The sequence below is a fragment of the Neoarius graeffei genome, chromosome 9, assembly GCF_027579695.1.
Source record: "Neoarius graeffei isolate fNeoGra1 chromosome 9, fNeoGra1.pri, whole genome shotgun sequence".
Taxonomy (NCBI): Eukaryota; Metazoa; Chordata; class Actinopteri; order Siluriformes; family Ariidae; genus Neoarius; species Neoarius graeffei.
Genome location: NC_083577.1, coordinates 46923191 through 46944208, shown reverse-complemented (window position 1 = coordinate 46944208; position 21018 = coordinate 46923191). Strand labels below are relative to the sequence as shown.

The 21018-nt window shown below is 39.3% G+C and overlaps 1 protein-coding gene across 8 annotated transcripts in view; it reads left to right on the top strand.

Moving 5' to 3' along the window:
* The window catches only part of LOC132891755 (splicing factor 3B subunit 1-like), a 63015-nt gene that overhangs the window by 26789 nt on the left and 15208 nt on the right, over positions 1-21018 (top strand). For 2 of the 8 annotated variants that reach the window (XM_060929662.1, XM_060929663.1), the window contains exons 2-10: positions 3942-4114; positions 4330-4431; positions 9623-9737; positions 14082-14161; positions 17837-18022; positions 18100-18349; positions 18456-18662; positions 20573-20694; positions 20792-20989. In XM_060929662.1, coding sequence (XP_060785645.1) covers positions 3942-4114; positions 4330-4431; positions 9623-9737; positions 14082-14161; positions 17837-18022; positions 18100-18349; positions 18456-18662; positions 20573-20694; positions 20792-20989 — 1433 coding nt within the window. Of the gene's footprint in view, positions 1-3941; positions 4115-4329; positions 4432-9622; positions 9738-12053; positions 14162-17836; positions 18023-18099; positions 18350-18455; positions 18663-20572; positions 20695-20791; positions 20990-21018 lie in introns of those variants that run through there. The other 6 variants (XM_060929667.1, XM_060929666.1, XM_060929665.1 and 3 more) reach the window with 6 other exon arrangements.

Here is a 21018-nt window from a genome sequence, read left to right as displayed (position 1 = left end):
GTGCCAGGCATCTGAATTACACGTGAATATCATCACAAGCATAATACACAATATTTTGTAAAGTGTCAGATCAGTCAGTTAAGGCATTGCCAATTTCTGGCACATTTCCTGCTTGGCCAGGTGGTGGCGCTATAACAGGCAGGCCCATTGGGGGTCAGGTTATCATAATAACCATAATATCTATTGAAGTAAGAAGTGTCCGACCATACAGTCAATGCACTGTGGCTTTCTGACAAGTTTCCTGTTTGTGTGGCAAGATATTAAAATCATAATGCCATTTCAACATATTACAAGATATCAAAAATCCCTTCGCAATTTAATATCAGCGACATCTTGGCATCACGTATAACAAATTTCACATTAATCTCATGAACCGTCTAGGAGGAGCATATTAAAATTCATCATGTGTCAAAACACATGTATTCTTTCCTTGGCCAGTTGGTGGCGCTATACCAGACAGGCATATTGGGCGTCTAGATGTCATAATAATCACATTCTCTAATAACCGGAAAGGTTTCAACCAAATCATTAAATGTATTATGATTTCATGACACATTTCCTGTTTGTGGCGAGTATTAAAATTCATAATATTGCCATTTCAACATATTACAACATATCAAAAATCCCTTTGCAATTCAACATCAGCAATATCTTGGCATTGTGTTTGCCAAGTTTGACATGAATCTGAAGAATCGTCTAGGAGGAGTACGTTAAAAATGCCCATGTGTCCAAACACATAAGCCCAATTACCTCACTTCCTGTTGGGTGTGGCTAATGCAATGTATATACGAAAATTGTTCGTCTTGGGACGAACTACATACGTACCGAATTTGGTATGCGTAGCTGAAACTATATGCCAATCCAAGGACTCCATGTCATTAGGGGGCGCTATGAAGTCCCTGGGCCATGCCCGGGGCCAAATGTCTGTGGCTGAGAAGCGGTTACAATGACTGTGTGTATAAAATTTCATGCGTTTTTGTGCATGGGAAATGCCTCAAAAAAAAGCCAAGCGCGACAGAAAAAAAAAATCCTTCGAAAAACAATAGGGTCTCGCACCGAACGGTGCTCGGGCCCTAATTATCAGTATTGTGGGACCAGGCCTTAAACACCAGAATCGAAACCACTCGTATTTCATAGCAGATCACAGAAACTTGTTATATTTTTGGCTTTTGCTGATCTTTTGAAGATCTGAATTGAATAAAGCTATTTGAAACAGAATTAGGAAATTAGGCCACATAAGTGTGTTTCTGGTAACCCGACCGATCAAGAATTTCCACGTTGAAATTGCCGACCGTAAAGTTTTTATTACAAATTTCCCTCGATATTTTAGTGTAAGCGGTGTTAGTTTGTCATAATTCTTTGTTTCAACGCATTCAAGTTGTGAAAGAAACGATAAAAAGTAAAATGTTTCACCGCTTCTATCAGTCCCCCTGCATAAACATGGGCACAGCCATCTTGCGCAGAACATCATAACTCGAACTCTCGCGATATTCACATAGATCACGTGAGTCGTCTGATAAACTAACATCATGGCGGCCACTGACAGTGGATATCTGCAGCAACTGTGGAAATGGAGATGCAGAAACTGATCCTGACCTTACCAAACGTTACAAAACTGTACTACCATTATGTAGGGACTGTAAGGAAATGCGAATCGTGCCTGTTTGCCAGTGACCATTTGGCAAGGTGGCAAAGCGAAAATAATTCTACTTCTGTGTTACCAGTTGTGTCTCATGTTGTGCCAAAGCGTTAACATGTTTAAAGATTTAAAACAGTGATTTTTCTTAGTCACAGTCAGAATATTTTGATAACATCTCATATAATATATGACATGATGTGCAGTACTGAAAAAGTTTTGTGCCAAAATGTTCTGTAAGATATTTAATAAGGTTTTTATAGTTAGACTTTGCATTAAAACACTAATTTTTACTATAGTAAAAATACATTGATTTTAAAATGTTGAATGTCTCAGTATATTTTAATTAGTGACTAGTCAATTTTTCAAGTTTTTTTAATTCGTTTAAAGATATAAAACACTTTTATTTTATTATGATGTGGTATAAAGTGCCAAAATACTATTTTGTAAGATGTTTACTTGTATAAATTTTTTTTGAATAAAATAAAAAAAATTTAAGAAAAAAAAACTTTTTCCTACCTACCGACCCTATTTTAGTATTTCATGTTACCTGAAACACACTTTTTTTGGCCTTCTTATAATGTCTTCTAAAATCACGTATGGTGTTTAGCCCCACGCACAAGATCCCTGAAGATGGGGCGAATACACAGGGGGCTAAACCACTAAACCTCACACAAGGACGGCATGTCTCATTATTATGCTGATTTCCCCATTGTGGCATGTTTCATCGGTTCGCATCCTGTGTGTTTATAGTTGGTATTGTGCTAGTTCATTTATACACGGCGGAAAATGTACGCTGTGTGTGTGTGTGTGTATAAATTAGTCTTTATTTTGCCTTTTCGAGAGCACAAATACCCCGCTCCAAAAGGGCCCCCAATCAATCCTGCACCACTGATACAGTCAGTCAGTGCGTTTACATGCACATCCAAATTGAGCTACTGTCGGTAATCGAGCTAAGGGTCCCAGCAGGGGTGCCAGAGAAATCCAATCCTACATGCACACAAGGAAATCGAGCTATTGTGTGAGGTACATTGTGCACCCGAGCCACAGGTGGCGCTACACGCCCCATCGTGTTGGTACACTTGCGGTTGTCGTCATGAAGAAGAGCTATTCAAGAGTATAAACAAAGTTATCAGCAGTGTTGCCAGATACTGCTGACGTTTTCCAGCCCAAAACATGTTCAAATCCGCCAAAATGCACTTAAAACCGCCCAATCTGGCAACATTGGCAGTTCTGTGTTCACAAGTTCCGTGTTCAAGCTGTTAGGCTTGCTCTAACAGACTGTATGGCTACAAACTGTCCTGCGCAGACCACTGTTTTGTAAGACAACTTATTTTGCACAATTGTATATTTTTCTAAAGTCCATTTTTTGCTTACCAATTTTTTTTTTTGCTTACAAAAAATATTTTTCTGAAGTCCATTTTTTGCTTACAATTTAACTTGTGTCTTAATAAACACACAAAAAGTTCAATTGTTTTGTTTTTATTGACATTCTTCAGATGTTGGACACACACACACACACACACACACACACACACACAAATACAGTGACTTGTTTATGTACACAATTCACAGCTATGCAACAGCTGTACAGATGTATTTGGTGATACAGTAAGTGAGCTAAATTTTAACAGTGCAAACAATGCCACAAAAAGAAAAGATTCATGCCGTTGTCATGCCGACCGAGGCTGTTGTGTTTCCCGCTTGTGGTCTTGTCACTTCCGGAAGGGGCAGTGCTGAAGTAAGTAGCTCGAATACGTAGCTCGATAGGGTTTACATGCACTAAGTAGCTCGGCAAAAATCACATCTAGGTCGTGTAGCTCGATTGCGAGGAATCAAATTCGGTTCAATTTCAGCCGAATTAAGGTGTATACATGGCATTTTGAACTTCGATTTCAGTCGAGCAACAGCAGAAATTCGATTCTATGTGCATGTATACGCACCGAGTGTGTGTGTGTATGTGTGTGAGGGAGAGAGAGAGACAGACATAACAAATAGATAAAACAAAATAGACAAACCGGTCGACATTATTGGGAAAAAAGATGTAGGAAACAATGGGGAAAGAGGAGGGACAGGGGAGGAAGTAATATTGAGTCCATTTCTATAACTGTAAGTACAGGTTGCCAGACATTATGAAATTTATGAGCACTACCTTGTATTGAGTAATGAATTCCTTCCAATACTAGTTTAAATGGATGTGGTAGTTTGCCTTTTTGTTTAACACAAACATCTGGTCGAGAGGATTGCAAAGGCAATCATTTTTGTATGTTGTGTATATTTTAAGCATGTGTTTGTATGATTTCAGATATTGAGGCACAGATCCTGGAGATCCAGGGCATGAAGGCGGTGCTGCTGGAGGAGGGAGCTCAGGGTGTTGGCCTCGATTCTACCGGCTACTATGACCAGGAGATCTATGGAGGAAGCGACAGTCGATTTGCTGGATATGTCACCTCGATTGCTGCCAATGAGCAGGAGGATGTAAGTGTTGCTGTCATCTCTTTCATGCCTGCATTGCGATTTATTTATTCAAGTGATGACTGAGTCAGAGTGACTGGGCTTGTGGTATAAACATTTTGCTGCTCGTTCATCAGTTTTGCATCTCGAGGTGTATAAAAGTCTGATCACTTTCACTTCTACTTATTGAATATATTTGCAAGACTGAAACAGTGTTGTGTGTCCCCCCTATATATTAGGACGATGAGGAAGACTCTTCTACAACTCTGCTTGGCCAGAAGAAACCGGGGTATCATGCTCCAGTGGCAATACTCAATTCTATTCCTCAATCTGATGAGCAGGTACTGGATATGCTCTCTGTTCTTCTTTTACCAATGTGGTGCACATAACCTCTCAGCTTTTTTGTGTAATGGTTCACAGTATGGTTGGACAATGTAGTCAAAATTTAACATCATACTATTTTCTACATTTTGGGCCTTAAAGTGTATCTAATGCCTCTAAAACCCACTTTTTTCTTTGTACAAAGCAACGGTCATTATGTTGACCATGTGTTTTCGAGCCATAGCTGATCCAAAAGGCCGTAAATTAATGGGAAATCAATAAGATTAGCCGATTTTCACGGAATCTGCCGAGACTGATCCGGAAAATCCCAAAGGGGTGCGTGATGTCACATATGTAACAAGGATCCAGGTGTCAGTTTCATTCCCGTGTGCTGCAGTGCTTTAACCAGTCTTGATATGGAATCACATTTTGAAGAGAATTCTGATAGTGATTGGGATCCTTATATGTCGGATGAAGGGGCAGAAGATTATCAAGGATATTAGAGTAAATGGTTATCTTTTTGAGCCCCCAAAACGAGAAACTGCCAGTTCATGACAGTCCCACTCACCGCCGACAGTGCTTCACTAGCCAGAGAGAATTGGAAACACAGATTGGTTTGTGGATTTTTATTTTAAGCTGGCCACTGCAAAATATAGGGAAAATATTTATATGTACTTCAGTAAATGCAGAAATGTAATCTTTAAAGCGTACACGTATTCAGCGTGTCAGGGGATAGATGGGAGACGGATGTAAGCGCAGAAGTAGCCTACGTTTATTCATAAAAAGTGACAAACAGGCAAACAATCCAGAACGGCAGGCAAGATCAAAAACGAGAAACGAGCAACGGGTCGGGCGAGGCACAGAGCATCACAGGCGCAGACCAAAAACGGAAACCAGGAACAGGGATCGGAAAACCAGGAGATCAACACGGAGAAAAAAGGCTTGCAAAGTGTGCAAACCTCACAGATTACTTCACACTGAGTGTGCGTTGACTCAGTCCTCTTCATAGGCACACTGATGCGTCTTAATCACGCGCAGGTGTGCATAATTAACAGTGCGGGTGCGAGCATGTCCTAATACATATCCAGTGTTCTCCACGGGCGCTTTTCAAGTGGCGCACCGCCACGTTATAATTCTGGCCCGCCACCCTTCCTTAGGCCAAAAAAACCAAAACAAAAACGTAACTTCATCAGTATACACCAAATAAATCGTAAAGTTTTCGCTTTATTATAATTTTAACTATTTAACACGCAGAAAACCATTAAACGAATGCATATGGGGCTATCCCTGCGTTACACTACACCGCACCACATTGCACTATACTGACACATGGTAACGCTGGAAGCTACAAGCTGCAGTTAGCTAGCAGCTAAATAATTTTGCGGGTGTTTGTAGCGTTATTGTTCAACAGTTACGCTTATCTATCGTCTTTTCTGACCATACACAGTTACAGTAATCGTATAACAGCGCGCACACACACATTAGTTAAGTTAAGGTCTTTTTATTTTACGTATCTGTGATTGTGTAGGCGAGAGCTGCATTTTCCCGTTGCTTCACTGTTTGTTTACTGCAGGACTTCCAGGTTCCTGGGTCAAAGGACCCGAACTACGGAGGCTGGGGTGACTTTGTAGTGCCAGTCTCGGGCACGCGCACCAGCTCCTCATGCATGGATTGGAGTGGTTTCACCCAATTAACATTGTGTATTGTAAAAAAATTTATGCATTTATTGTAATTGGGTATTTTGTTTATGCATGGAAATTCATTTATTTTTCTCACACACAAAAAAAATAATTAATTCATGGATGCGTAACAGGCGCATCAGTCTCAATTGAAATGTCAAATGAGTCTCACATTGATAAAGATGATATGTACAGTAAGTGTGTTTTAATTTTTTTGTAAAATGATTTTAACAATGATATTTAACATTTCCTATCCATTTATTGGCCAGTTTCACTGTCAAAGCCCAAAGTCTGTCAGTTTCAGGGTGACTTCGTCCCCGACCTCCTACTGGGGCTCCGCCCCTCTGCAGCCCCGCCCCCTCCTCCACCTTTTATTTTTGAAAAGTGGAGAATCCTGCATGTCATAATTATAATTTTATAATAGATAGAAATATGCAAATGTTAGTGTCCATCATTTCATGCCTTGACTAACACCAATGTAAATATATTCTAATCAATCTAGATCATTAGCTGGTGGTTATTAACTGGTAATTAAAAAAAAAAAAAAAGATGCACATTTACCCGGGCTGTCATCAACTTGTCCACAGCTCTCCTCTTCTTGACAGGGGGTGTAAGTTTCGTTTGCACAAACCTCACCCACTGTTGCATTAGATTAGCGTCTTTCCTTGGAAGTTCGTGAACTGAATGTCCTTTTGTAGATGGATTTGTACATCCAAACACAACGCAGCACTTTCCCACCATTATTTTTGTAAGATGCCAACAACAATATCCAATTTCTTTGAGTAAACAAGCTCGGAGTCAGATGAACGGAAATGACCCAGATAACCGGGGTTCCACGCGTGACGTCATGCGAGATTAGCCCTGGGGCAAGGCTGCCTTTTTCCGGGATCTGGAAGCTGCAATTTATTGACAGTTTTGTGCTTGATAATAAAATTACGTAATTAAAAGCCTTTTAAAAACAACTATTACAGAACAGTGTCATTGCTGGTTTCGTAACACAACTGTACCCTCCTCAATTTTAAAATTTTTTTATTTATTTTGTAAAAAATTATTTTTCTTTTAACTGAATGTTTTATTGTAGTGTGCATCTTTTGTTATGGTCTTTATATTTACTGTAACTTTTTTTTTTTTATTTGCCGCCTATCTTGGCCAGGACTCCCTGGGAGAAGAGATATTGTATCTCAGTGGGACCTTCCTGGAAAAATAAAGGCTAAATAAAATATAATTTATATTATTTTCCCCCCTGCTGTATTAATTCATTTTGGTCGTTACTAATAATGTATATTAATTTAATTTTAAAGCATTACAAAAAGGCATTATGTACATTTTTAACAATATACAGTGGATATAAGAATATACACACCCCTTTTAACAATATACAGTGGATATAAGAATATACACACCCCTTTTAAAATGATGTAAAAAACGAAACCACAATAAATAATTTCAAAACTTTTATCACCCTTTAATGTGACCTATAACCTGTATAATTCAATTGAAAAACAAACAAATCTGTTCGGGGGGAAAAACATAAAAAATAAAAAAACCTACAATAAGCTGGTTACATAAGTGTGTGCACCCTTAAACTAATACTTTGTTGAAGCACCTTTTGATTTAATTACAGCATTCAGTCTTTTTGGGTTCACACCTGCCATCAATTAAAATGACTCTGATTAACCCCAAATAAAGTTCAGACATTTACTCAGTCGCATCCTCCAGCAAAAGCCAGGGTTCGCAGAGAGCTTACAAAGCATCAACGGGATCTCATTGTTGAAAGGTATCAGTCAGGAGAAGGGTACAAGAAAATTACCACGGCACTAGATGTACCATGGAGCACAGTGAAGACAGTCATCAAGAAGTGGAGAAAATATGGGACAACAGTGACATTACCAAGAACTGGTCGTCCTTCCAAAACTGATAAAAAAAAAAAAAAACAAGACAGAAACTGGTCAGGGAGGCTGCCAAGAGGCCTACAGCAACACTGAAGGAGCTGCAGGAATTTCTGGCAAGTACTGGTTTTGCACTACATGTGACAACAATCTCCCGTATTCTCCATATGTCTTGACCATGAGGTAGGGTCAAAGAAAAACATCCAGGCCCGGCTAAGTTTTGCAAAAAAAAATACAGCAACTCTCCCAAAAGCATGTGGGAAAATGTGTTATGGTCTGATGAAACTAAGGTTGAACTTTTTGGCCACAATTCCAAAAGGTATGTTTGGCACAAAAACAACACTGCACATCACCAAAAGAACGCCATACCCACGATGAAGCATGGTGGTGGCAGCATCAAGTTTTGGGGTTGTTTTTCTTCAGCTGAAACAGGGGCTTTAGTCAAGGTGGAGGGAATTATGAACGGTTCTAAATACCAGTCAATTTTGGCCCGAAAGCTGAAGATGAAGAGGAATTTCATCTTCCAGCATGACGATGACCCCAAAAAGGTTTTGGAATGGCCCAGCCAGAGCCCAGACTTAAATCCAATTGAAAATTTGTGGGGTGACCTGAAGAGGGCTGTGCACAAGAGATGCCCTCACAATCTGACAGATTTGGAGCACTTTTGCAAGGAAGAGTGGGCAAATATTCCCAAATCTAGATGGGGCAGGCTGAGAGACTCCTACCCAAAAAGACTGAATGCTGTAATTAAATAAAAAAGTGCTTCAACAAAATATTAGTCTAAGGGTGTGCACACTTATGCAACCAGCTTATTGTATGTTTTTAATTTTTCATGTTTTTCCCTCTAACATGTTTGTTTTTCAATTGAATTGTACAGGTTATAGGTCACATCAAAGGTGGGAAAAGTTTTGAAATTATTTATTGTACTCATTTTTTTTACATCAGAAAAACCTATCATTTTAACTGGGTGTGCACATTTTTATATCCACTGTATGTGACAGCACATGTGATTTTATGGAAAAGTGAATTATAACTTGTTTTAATTTTAAATTTATTTCGTTTTAAACGCCAATACGACAAATTTATCACAGAGAAGCTGTTTTTAAAGGCTTCAACATATTCCATTCAGAGATGAAATTCAAATAATACACAAGCTTATAAACAATACTGTGGAATTGTGGAGCAAACGGGTATTTTACATTATACCTGTCACACACGCGTACACTATCCACGTGAACTCTGTGGATGAACACTCTGACAAAGCCTTTGATTTATCATGTGCATATGTAATGGCCAAAACAAAATCGGAGTATTTGAACTTTTTTATATATATGGCAACTGTCTGGACTCTGTTGTTCTCATGAACTATTTTGTAACTGGACCCCCCCCCCCCCCCCCCCCACACACACACACACACACACACACACACACACTGCCTCATATCAGACACAACATACAAAATGTGCCTATTGCCAACAATTTTGTGGCCTTCAAAGCATAATCTCTATTTTGAAAACAAGAAATGTAATGCAGATGTTGGCAAACTTTTCACTGTTTTTTTTTTTTTTGAATACCCAAACAACAGCAGTGTGTTGCTAAAACTGTTTGAAATGTACTGACTGTAAGTTTCTCTTCCTTTACAGTATGATCCTTTTGCTGAGCACCGGCCTCAGAAAATCTCAGATCGTGAAGATGAGTACAAGAGACGGAGGCAAAAGATGATTATCTCTCCTGAGCGTCATGATCCTTTTGCAGATGGTAAATGACACCATCGTTTGACTTCATAGCCTCACCCATGTCTATACTGATCAGTGCACCGTTGGTCCACATGTCCACCACTGCTGTTTTCAGCTGTTTTGGTGCTTAACCCTTCGAACACTACCCAACATTTTGCTCTCCCAGACTTAAAAATGATTACATGACCCTTTCCAGTTATAAACATCACAAATTTATAAACAAATTAGACAGATCTGACTGTGGGATATTACAGAGGATTAGATGTGCTGTGTGTTTGTGGGAACTGTTAGTTGGGTGGTGGTGGTATTTTTAAAGTCTGTAGACCCAGCCACACAGGTTGCAGGTAGGTGTGTGTCTTTCGAAGGGTTAATGAATTATGTATACTAGAGTGTTTTAAATAGCCAGTCAGTCAGTCAGAAAAGAGCTCTGTAGAAATGAAAGTAATTGCATGTCAGAACAACATCCTTAATTCGTATATATTTACGTAGCAAATTATAGATGACTTCCAACCAGATGATCAGAATGTGCTGTCATGAGCGTCCGCCATGATGGTGGATATACAAAGCAACTAGGATGGCAGCCGCTGAAAGTGTGTATGTAAACAATGTTGAATTTTCTCAGTATTACCACGATTTGAACGATCGAGTGAAGATGGATATATATGTGGCTTTGACCCATATTATAAAAAAAAAAGTCAGGCTTTTCTGAAGATAGGCCTCATCTACTGACCATCAAGTACGAATACAGGTCATTTCGTCCCATGACCATTTCGTCCAAAGCCTTTTTCGTACGCACTAATCAGTTATTTTATATTTCAGGTATTTGTTTGTTCGAAAAAAGGAGGAATTCTCAATGGAATTTGAGAAAAACACATTTTTGTAAACCAAATGAGTGCCATAGTATGGATCATATTAAATCTTCAGGCGCCGAGCAACGCTCTCGCAGGGGCTTTGTTCGCAAATCCTGGGCCAAGGCGCGGTCCAACCGATCCAAGACTGTATGCTTTCAAAGGAGGAGGCTTAGAGGGAGGTGCCAGTCAAATTTGGCTTTGCTGCGAGCTCCGTTGGCTGAGTTATTAATTTTTAAAGCCGGCTGGATCATGTTAAATCTTTAGGCGCCGAGCAGCGCTCTCGTGGGGGCTTTGTTCGCGAATCCCGGGCCGAGGCATGGTCCTACTGACTCGAACATGCTCTTTCCAAGGGGGAGGCGCAGGTCAAATTTGGCCTCGCTGTGAGCTCTGTTGGTTATCAATTTTTTAAAGCCGGTTGGATCTTGTTAAATATTTAGGTGCCGAGCAGCGCTCTCACGGGGCTTTCATTCGTGAACACAGGAATACCTGAAATCTAAAATAATTGATAGTGCGTATGAAAAAGGCTTTGGACGAAATGTCTTAACTATTGGACGAAATGGTCATTGGACGAAGTGTCCTAATCCCCTCATCTCCTCTCTACTAAGCCTCAGAGTTTCCTCTTTCCGAATCATGGACGGAATTAAAAAAAATCAGAACGTGCCACGGTCACGAGTACTGTTGTGACCACACCCATATACAGCACAAACATATGGCATAGCTAAAAGAACACTTAAAGCAATGGAAAACCAAAGAGAGTTGTGCATGCGTGACTGTTTTTGTATGGAATGTCGCTTGACCTCGCATTTGTATATCCACCAACATGGCCGACATCCGGGTTTCTATTTTGCTTTGACGTCACTTGCAAGCCAAGGATTAAGTGAAAACGTAATGCTGCTAAAAGGAAGAGCTGTATGGAAGTTCCGAGAAGCTGATATTGTTGATCAGTTATTTAAAACTGTTATTAGAGGCAAACAAATCAGTGTTTTCACACAGATGGCTAGACTGGTGTTAGTTTACTCTAGTAAGATTTATGGCAGCTGTTTATTTTTTTCTCCCCTTTTTCCCTTTTTAGACACCGTTTTTATTTTGAAAGAATTGCATTGCATTTGCTATATGACACCATACAACTGTAAAACATTTGGTGTGCTCGCTAGCATTGCAGTTGCATATTTAATTGCTAATAATAAACTGATGGTTAAAAAGAGTGGAAAATGTGTATGAAGTAAACTTGTATGCACTAGTTGATAACATCAGATGGAGAAATTTTTCAAATATATGTAGCAAGGAATATGGTCAGCTTAGGAATTCGGTTACACACTAGATAAATCACCTTGCATGTAGCAAATTTTAAACAGGAACATCCTCTATGTAAGTGTTTTGTGTAAATATATTTCTATTTTATCTTATAAATAGAAATATATCTTCAATAATCTGTGTACAAACACTCCACAGACCCATACTAATTGTGCTTAATTTCTCTCCTACAGCAGTACTGCTATGCCAGTCTTGTCTGCAATCTGTTAAGGGTGCAGCACCTCATCGTGTGTGGGTTATGGTGAACAAAGAGAAGAGAGTTTATCAGATTTAGGAAATTTTTTTTTGGGGGGGGCATAGTATCAACAACTCTCTGTACCCAAAGTTCTGCTATAGTAATCATACAAAGTTTCTCTCAACCTCACCTCTCCCTATTTTGTCATTTCTAATTTATTTTGCCCAACTCCTCATATTTTTTTTAATATCAAAAAATAAAGATCCATATCCAAATCTGCCTCCTTAAAATGCACTTGTGTTTTAGCACATTTTATTTTCATTCCCCCAAGAATACAAATCTAGCTTAACACAATTATATTGCTTTGTAATGCTAATTAGGGCTGTAGTTTTATGAGGTTTGAGTACAGTGAGTGACAAGGGCATCACAGGTGCTATAGAGGTCTTTCACTGACGTCATAGATTTTTTTTTCACGCAGCATCCACCATATTGCCGGGCAAACAAAAAAAACAGCCACGATAGTAAAGAATGAAAATCAAGATGACTGCAGTCAGTACGATCTCTCTGAAACTATTAAAAATTTATTTTATACCAGCAAATCGCGTTACATCCAAAAGCTGAAACATGCAGGCATCACAGATCCACATAATTTACCCACAAATCTATTTGTTTTTTATTCTGCATCTCTCTCTCTCTCTCTCTCTCTCTCTCTGCATGCATGCACGCTTGTTCACCACTTCAGATGGATTAAATGCAGAAGAGGGATTTTGCTGTGCTTGAGTTCATATGTGACAAAAATAAAGGCTGCTTCTTAATTTACCCACAAATGTATTTATCCCACTTAAAAAGTGTATGGCAAATCAGCTGCCAGATTTGGGACACTATAACATATTACTGAAATATTTAGTATTTGAGATTTCTAAATACGCCGGAGATGCTAAAGGCTTACAAAAATATAGATGCCTACCAATATTTTGAGGCAGGTTTCATGCATGCTGGAATGTTCTGGGAAATTCGTGATTTAAAAAAAAATATATATACACCTTATTATGACAAAGGTAAGCTCAGATATGGATTTTTAATAATAATAATAAACAAGCCAGAGCCTTGATGTAGCGTATTTTATGGTGTTTAGCTGAGTCTACAGTATCAGTACATAATAAAAATGCTGCTAGTCTAGTCAAGCTTTAGGTCTAATAAAATGTATCGTGTCCAAAGCCCACATCCAGATATACATTTTAACGTTACCAGAGCTTTCACACTAATCTGATATATAAAATGTTCTCCACACATGGGGATGTTTTGTCAGTCGGTCTTCCTGTTTAACTGCAATGCACTTTTATTTATTTATTTATTTATTTACTTACTTACTTCTCTCGTCTTTCTGGATTCACAGGGAAGCAGTGAAAAGTTAAACCAGGCTTATCTCTGTCTGTTATTACATCCAAAAGCACTACAGGTCTCTGGCATTTGGTCGTTTTAGATGTAACTTCTCCAAGTTTTCTGTCGATGTTTGTTTGTTTACTGAATTTGGCTTAGTCACCTACATTTGTGTCGGTCGCTGGCAAACGCAAAGCTCGCCAGGCAACATGGCCGCGTAAACAAATTCACAGTTGCGATGATGTTACGTGAAAGTCCTCTATACTGTAACTATTTTCCAAAGTCCTACTAATGCAAAATTGCTCTTAACTAGGCTTCTTTTCTGCCGGTTGAAGTCTGACTGCAGATGGACCCTTGGCACTGAAAGTGTACGTATTCTGGAGAGCACAGACCAAGACCCTGCAACATTGATGGCTATATCATCTCCTTAACATAAACCACTATGTACCTGCCTGTTTTTAAACTCTGAATGTTAAGTGTTTTAATGTTAGACTGTTTTGTGATGCAACTTATGTGAGAGGACATTAAGTCAAAGATTTGTGTGGAGTAGAATGAAGGTCAGTTGACTTTGCAATGTGAGGAAAATGCTGGCGGTAGCCTGTGCCTGACTAGCTGTCTTGCATTTTGTTGGTGCTTTTTTGCGCAGGGGGCAAAACGCCAGATCCCAAGATGCCTGCCAGGTCATATATGGATGTGATGAAGGAGCAGCATCTTTCTAAAGAAGAGGTATACAAAACCTGCTGACCTCTTCAGGGCTGTACATTAACCTTTTTTGCACATAGCACTAGTGCTACAGAGGTTGATCATTCTGTAGCACAAGTATAACACATCTCTTACCATCTCTAAAAACAACCATACACAGTTTTATTCTGAGATTTAATTGTGGTCTTTCAATTTGAGAGCAGTATTTATTCATTTCACATTCAGATTTTGCAGAAAGATCCAATGAGCTTGAGCCTCAGAAATGCCACACTATCAATAAAAGGGCTTTGCTACCAAACGGGTATTTGATTCCAAAAAACGGTGACTTTACTAGCACATTACTGAAAAATATCGTTAAACTAGTAACACAGCTAATTATAGCAAAGCTACTGCCCAGCACTGCTAGCTGGCTTGACTCACTGAGGAAAAGGTCATTTGTGTTGGATGTATGGACTCTACATGATTTTAACTTGTGTAATAGACTACAATATTTATAGTGGAACTATATATATATATATATATATATATATATATATATATATATATATATATATATATATACACACACACACACACAATATATTGTCGCATCTCAAAAAATTTGAATATTGTGAAAAAGTTCAATATTTTCCATCAGTTATTTAAGAAAGTGAAAGTGTTATATATTATAGACTCATTACACATAAACTAAAATGTTTCAAGCATTTTTCTATTTTAATCAGTATGGCATACAGTACAAAAACAAAAAAAAACCATCTCAAAATATTAGAATATTTCATTTCGAGTTTGAGTAAAACAGCATGAACACAGTGTATCTCTCGGTCTAGTTCAGTACACACAACCACAATCATGGGGAAGACTGCTGACTTGACTGTTGTCCAGAAGATGATCACTGATGCCCTCCACAAGGAGGGTAAGCCACAAAAGGTCATTGCTGAAAAGGGTGGCTGGAAAAGGTGCACAAGCAACAGGGATGGCTGCAGTCTTGAGAGGATTGTCAAGAAAAGTTGATTCAAGAACTTGGGAGAGCTTCACAAGGAGTGGACTGAGGCTGGTGTCAGTGTATCAAGACCCATCACGAACAGACATCTTCAAGAAAGGGGATACAACTTTGGCATTCCTAATATCAAGCTACTCCTGAGCCAGAGACAATGTCAGAAGTGTCTTATCTGGGCTAAGGAGAGAAAGAAATGGACTGTTGCTCAGTGGTCCAAAGTCCTCTTTTCAGATGAAAGTACATTTTGCATTGAATTTGGAAATCACAGTTCTAGAGTCTGGAGGAAGAGTGGAGAGGCACAGAATCCAAGGTGTTTGAAGCCCAGTGTGAAGTTTCCACAGTCTGTGATGATTTGGGGTGCCATGTCATCTGCTGGTGTTGTATTTTATCAAGTCCAAAGTCAACACAGCCGTCTCCCAGGAGATTTTAGAGCACTTCATGCTTCCATCTGCTGACAAGCTTTTTGGAGATGCTGATTTCCTTTTCCAGCAGGACTGAGCACCTACCCACAGTGCCAAAACTACTACCAAATGGTTTGCTGACCATGATATTACTGTGTTTGATTGGCCAGCCAACTTGCCTGACCTGAACCCCATAGAGAATCTATGAGGTATTGTCAAGAGGAAGATGAGAAACACCCGACCAAAAAATACAGATACGCTGAAGGCCACTATCAAAACAACCTGGGCTTCAATAGCACCTCAGCAGTGCCACAGACTGATCACCTCCATGCCACACCGCATTGATACAGTAATTCATGGTAAAGGAGCCCCAACCAAGTATTGAGTGTATAAATGAATATACTTTTCAGAAGTTGGACATTTCTGTATTGTAAATCCTTTTTTTGACTGATCTTAGGGAATATTCTAATAATTTGAGATACTGGATTTCTGATTTTCATGAGCTATAAGCCATAATCATCAAAATTAAAACAAAAAAGGCTTTAAATATTTCACTTTACATGTAATGAATACAGAATATATGAAAGTTTACCTTTTTGAATTAAATTATGAAAAAAGGAACTTTTTCATGGTATTCTAATTTTTTGAGATGCACTAGTATATAGTGGAACAACAAGGCACAATTGATTTGCTTCACACAAGCACAAAACGCTCACTTTAACACAAACAAGCGACTCTGTCTCTCTCACGCATGCAAAACTGTGTCACATGGGTTTACTGCCATAAAATAGTTCGTCTCACAGACCGATTATTTTTATTTATTTATTTATTTTTGTAGCATGCGCAATTATACGTGTTGTACTGTATAGACCTGCTCTTTAACCTAGAAACCTTTTTTCTCCTCTTCCCCTTAGTTGTACATCGATAAGTACCGTATTTTCCGGACTATACGTCGCTCCGGAGTTTAAGTCGCATCAGCCAAAAAATGCATTATGAAGACGAAAAAAACATATATACGTCGCACCGGACTATAAGTCGCACTTTTTTTAAGGGTTATTCTATCCATGGAATCTGTGATTCTGTCTGATAAGCGGCGCGTGGTTACTGCGCGACTGCATTGTTTATTTAATAAACGAACAGCTGAGCAGCTGCCCTGTAAGTAGCCTAGTCTGATTATTTTAAATATCTACTACTATCTTTAATACTATCACTATCGTTATTACTAATAGCCTATATTATTATTATAACTAATATTAGTAGCCTATTACTGTTGCATTAATCAGTTTGCTTTTAGAATATTTTTACTGGTAGGGCTTATTATCGCCCCATGGCTCTTTCATCTGTGTTATTAAAGCTGTAGTCATCATCGAGGAGTGTCATTCTTCATTTTTGTCGAATTTTATTTCATCAAATCAGAGGTCAAGTAGGCTATAGGTATATCATCTCCAAAGACAGGTACGGTAGTAAAAACAACCGTCTAGTGAAAAAAAACCCAACAACAACCGCTTTTAAATCCCCTACTTAAATCCTTAAAATGAGTCATTTAACTCATGTCTTGTGTGATCTGATCTCCAATGGTGAAATAAACCGGTTGTGATGAGTACAGTCTGTTATTTTAGAAGATAAATGTAATATATAATTTAATATATAGACTAATAAAAATTAATATTTTATAATATAATATCACGACATATTACTGTCTGTAACTGTTTGTCACTAAAGCGTTTTCTAAGATCATAATGTCTGATATTATTATTATTATTATTATTATTATTATTTTACACACACAATAAGCGCATGTGCGTAAAGTTATAGGAAACCATCCCCCGCCTTTTTTTTTTTTTTTTTGAGTCGCCGGACCCACCCACCTCCTGCGTTCTGGGACCTCCCACTTCACAAATTAAGCACTGCCTAAAATCACTACATAACTTATTTAAATAACTATAGGCCTATCATTAATAATAAAACACAGGCCAATCAAGTTTATCAAGCTGATGATTTCACTCCAAATCAGCAAATCCATTGAATTCCTCATCCTCGGTGTCGCTTCTGAACAACTCTGCCTCCAGCGGCAGATGAAGCGCCGTTTCCTCTTCTTCTGCGTGGCTGTCGTCAGACTCAGCATCAGCTCCAGTTATTCCGTGGTGAAAAAAAAAAAAACATATATACGTCGCACCGGACTATAAGTCGCATGGCCAGCCGAACCATGAAAAAAAGTGCGACTTATAGTCCGAAAAATACGGTAAATGTCAAGAAGGTTTTATTAAGGTGTGTTCTTTTATACATCTTTCTTTTGTAAAGAGAGAAATCAGACTGCAGATGGCAGAAAAGGCAAAATCAGGTGACCTGAAAGCAGTCAATGGCTCTGCCGCATCTCAATCTGCTGCTCCCAAACGCAAGCGTCGGTGGGACCAGACTGCTGACCAGACTCCAAATGCTACTCCCAAAAAAGTGTCCAGCTGGGATCAAGCAGAAGGCACAGTAGAGGTATATCTAACTTAGAAGTTTGGTTAATGGTGGTGGTGGAGGCTTAATAAAGCTTAATTTTCATTTTTGTTCTCCAGACACCAGGACACACACCTGGACACACACCTTCAAACAGTCGCTGGGATGAGACACCTGGTCGTCCCAAGGGTAGCGAGACTCCTGGAGCCACCCCCAGTACACGCATGTGGGACCCCACACCTAGTCACACCCCTGCTGGAGCTGCAACTCCTGGCCGAGACACCCCTGGGCACGCCACACCTGGCCATGGAGGTGCCACATCAAGCGTGCACAAAAACCGCTGGGACGAGACGCCAAAGACAGAAAGAGGTTTGTAATTGATCTGAAATCAACCGTCTGAAAAGTGAAGACCAATGAAACAATTAATAGTTTTATGTATTGATATTATTTTAAATTGTCGTCTTCTTTTTTTTAGAGACACCTGACTATGGCAGGGCTGAGACTCCTTGTACAGACCGAGGGGATGAGTCTGTGGGAGAGACCCCAACTCCTGGAGCAAGCAAAAGAAAATCCCGTTGGGATGAGACTCCTGCCAGTCAGATGGGCTCCTCCACCCCTCTGCTCACCCCTGGAAAGACCCCTATTGGCACACCAGCTATGAATATGGCCACACCCACTCCAGGTACTACTGCTTCAGAAAAGTGTGTTTTTAGGCACAGGGCTCCTATGTAGTATGGATTTTGATTTTAGTAATCTCCAGGTCTGGATAAGTTTGGAAAATGGAGTATGGAGAAATATTTCTGTTTCCAGACTATTGCCTCTACTTTCTTTTCTAAAATATAAAATTTAAGCCAAAATGTTCAAACCAGTGTGAGTTTGATGTCCTTGAATTTTAAACAAGGCAAGACATGTGCACGATATGTCTGATGTGATTTCTATGGCATCTGCCATCAGTGAACTATCTGACGTTCACATGTTGAGCTCCGTCGTACTTGTACAGAACTTAAAAAAATCGGTGTGAATGCACATTGCAACACTACAAATGTAAGAATGGGTAATTGCAAGTTTTCTGAGAGCTGGCAAGTTTTTGCTCAGCGTTGGAAATTAACTTTTTTTTGTCCACCTGTCACTTTGGCTGGTGGATTCCAAAATCTACCAGACAGTTTTTTTTAGCCAGCTATTTTCTTGTTTTAACTAAGTGTGTAACTGCATGTGAAAAATAATATAGTAAGAGCTGCAGTATTCAAGCATGATTATTTCGGTCAATAGGCTGTTTTATTTCAGAAGTTAAATATTGAAACTCGAGACAAATACACAAGCACACACACACTGTCTTTCTCATGTGTGCACGCGTGCACACACACACACACACACACACACACACACACACACACACACACACACACACACACACAAATGAAACTCTGAAATGGTGGAAGTTACATTTGATGAGATGGGCAGATTAAAAAACAAAACAAAAAAACCCAAACACTAACCTTTCACAGGACTCCCTGTTGTTGGCTTTTCTCCACTTCTCATTAAAAAAAAGTTTTTCAACCTTTGCTTCTTTGGCCTGTCTCTCCTGGGGGGGTTATCTGAAGATCTCTTCACCCTTATGATGTAACTTTTTGTTTGCTGTAACGCTAGCTGAAGCTGCTTGACCTGAGGTAATTCTCTTTAACCATCAGTCGTTAGCTGGCATTCTATGCTCAGGTTAGCGCTAGCTAGCATTCTCTGCTGAAATCGCCACATTGAATTTGAGTCTTCTTGTTCCACTTGGACACTTTTTAATGAGGAGATTGTCTTTAATACAAGACTGTCTCCTTGTTAAAGTGTCCAAGTGGAACAAGGAAACTTGGGATTCAATCTGCGTTGTGGAATGCCAAATAGTTCTGTTGCAATTACATTATATATTTGTATGCTACTTTTGTTTACCCACCACTGAAGCTGGTTGGTTGAGCAAATTCACCTGCATTTGGTGAGTAGGGGGTGCTAGTTTCCAGTACTGTTTTGCCGGTGTTGTGGGAGTCAGTGATGGCAATTATCGTGTGCGCGCGTGTATTTGTGTATCTGCATAACAGTGCATTTTGTCTCTCTCTGTGTTGTACATCAACATCCCCCTCTGTTACTGTTATAGGTAGAAGGTATCAGTTTAGTTTTTTCAAATTTACTTGGCAGAAACAGAACAACACTTCATTGTTTTAGCATTGCAGCTTGAATAAAATGCTGTGCATTGAACTTGTTTGGTTTTAATTGATTTGTATATATCTTGCCACAGGGAGTCACAAAAAATTGTGGGCCTTGTGAAAGAATATAATCTCAGCAGTTGCTTGCTTGCTTCTGTCAATTATTTGGCAGCATACTAGCTTACATACTCACAATGTAACATATATTAACAGTTGGATTTTAAAGTCATTTATTTAAATAATAAACATCTAGTTATTTGTACTGTGGCTTCAAATATGGTCAGAAAAATGTACTGTGAATTCTGGAAATCTGAGTATGGAATTTTGAAATGGAAAATGTGTAGGAACCCTGTAGACATCTATAGAGGCATGCACAGTTTGTGATATTATGGCGCCCTCATCCCAGGTCATTTGATGAGTATGACTCCAGAGCAGCTTCAAGCATGGCGCTGGGAGAGAGAGATTGATGAGCGGAACCGCCCACTGACTGATGAGGAGCTGGACGCCATGTTTCCAGAAGGCTACAAGGCATGCTGTTGATCCTTCCACTTTGTGATAGAAATTGTAAATGTCATTAAAATAATTAACATGAACATTAACCAGCTTTGTGTTGCTTTACCACCAGGTGCTGCCCCCACCAGCAGGCTATGTGCCCATCCGCACCCCCGCCCGTAAGTTAGCTGCCACCCCAACACCCATCGGCGGCATGACTGGCTTCCACATGCAGGCTGAAGACCGAACCACCAAACAGATGAATGACCAACCAGCTGGTAACCTGCCTTTCCTAAAACCAGATGACATCCAGTACTTTGACAAACTTCTGGTGAGATTCTTGATTGTATGATCAGTAAT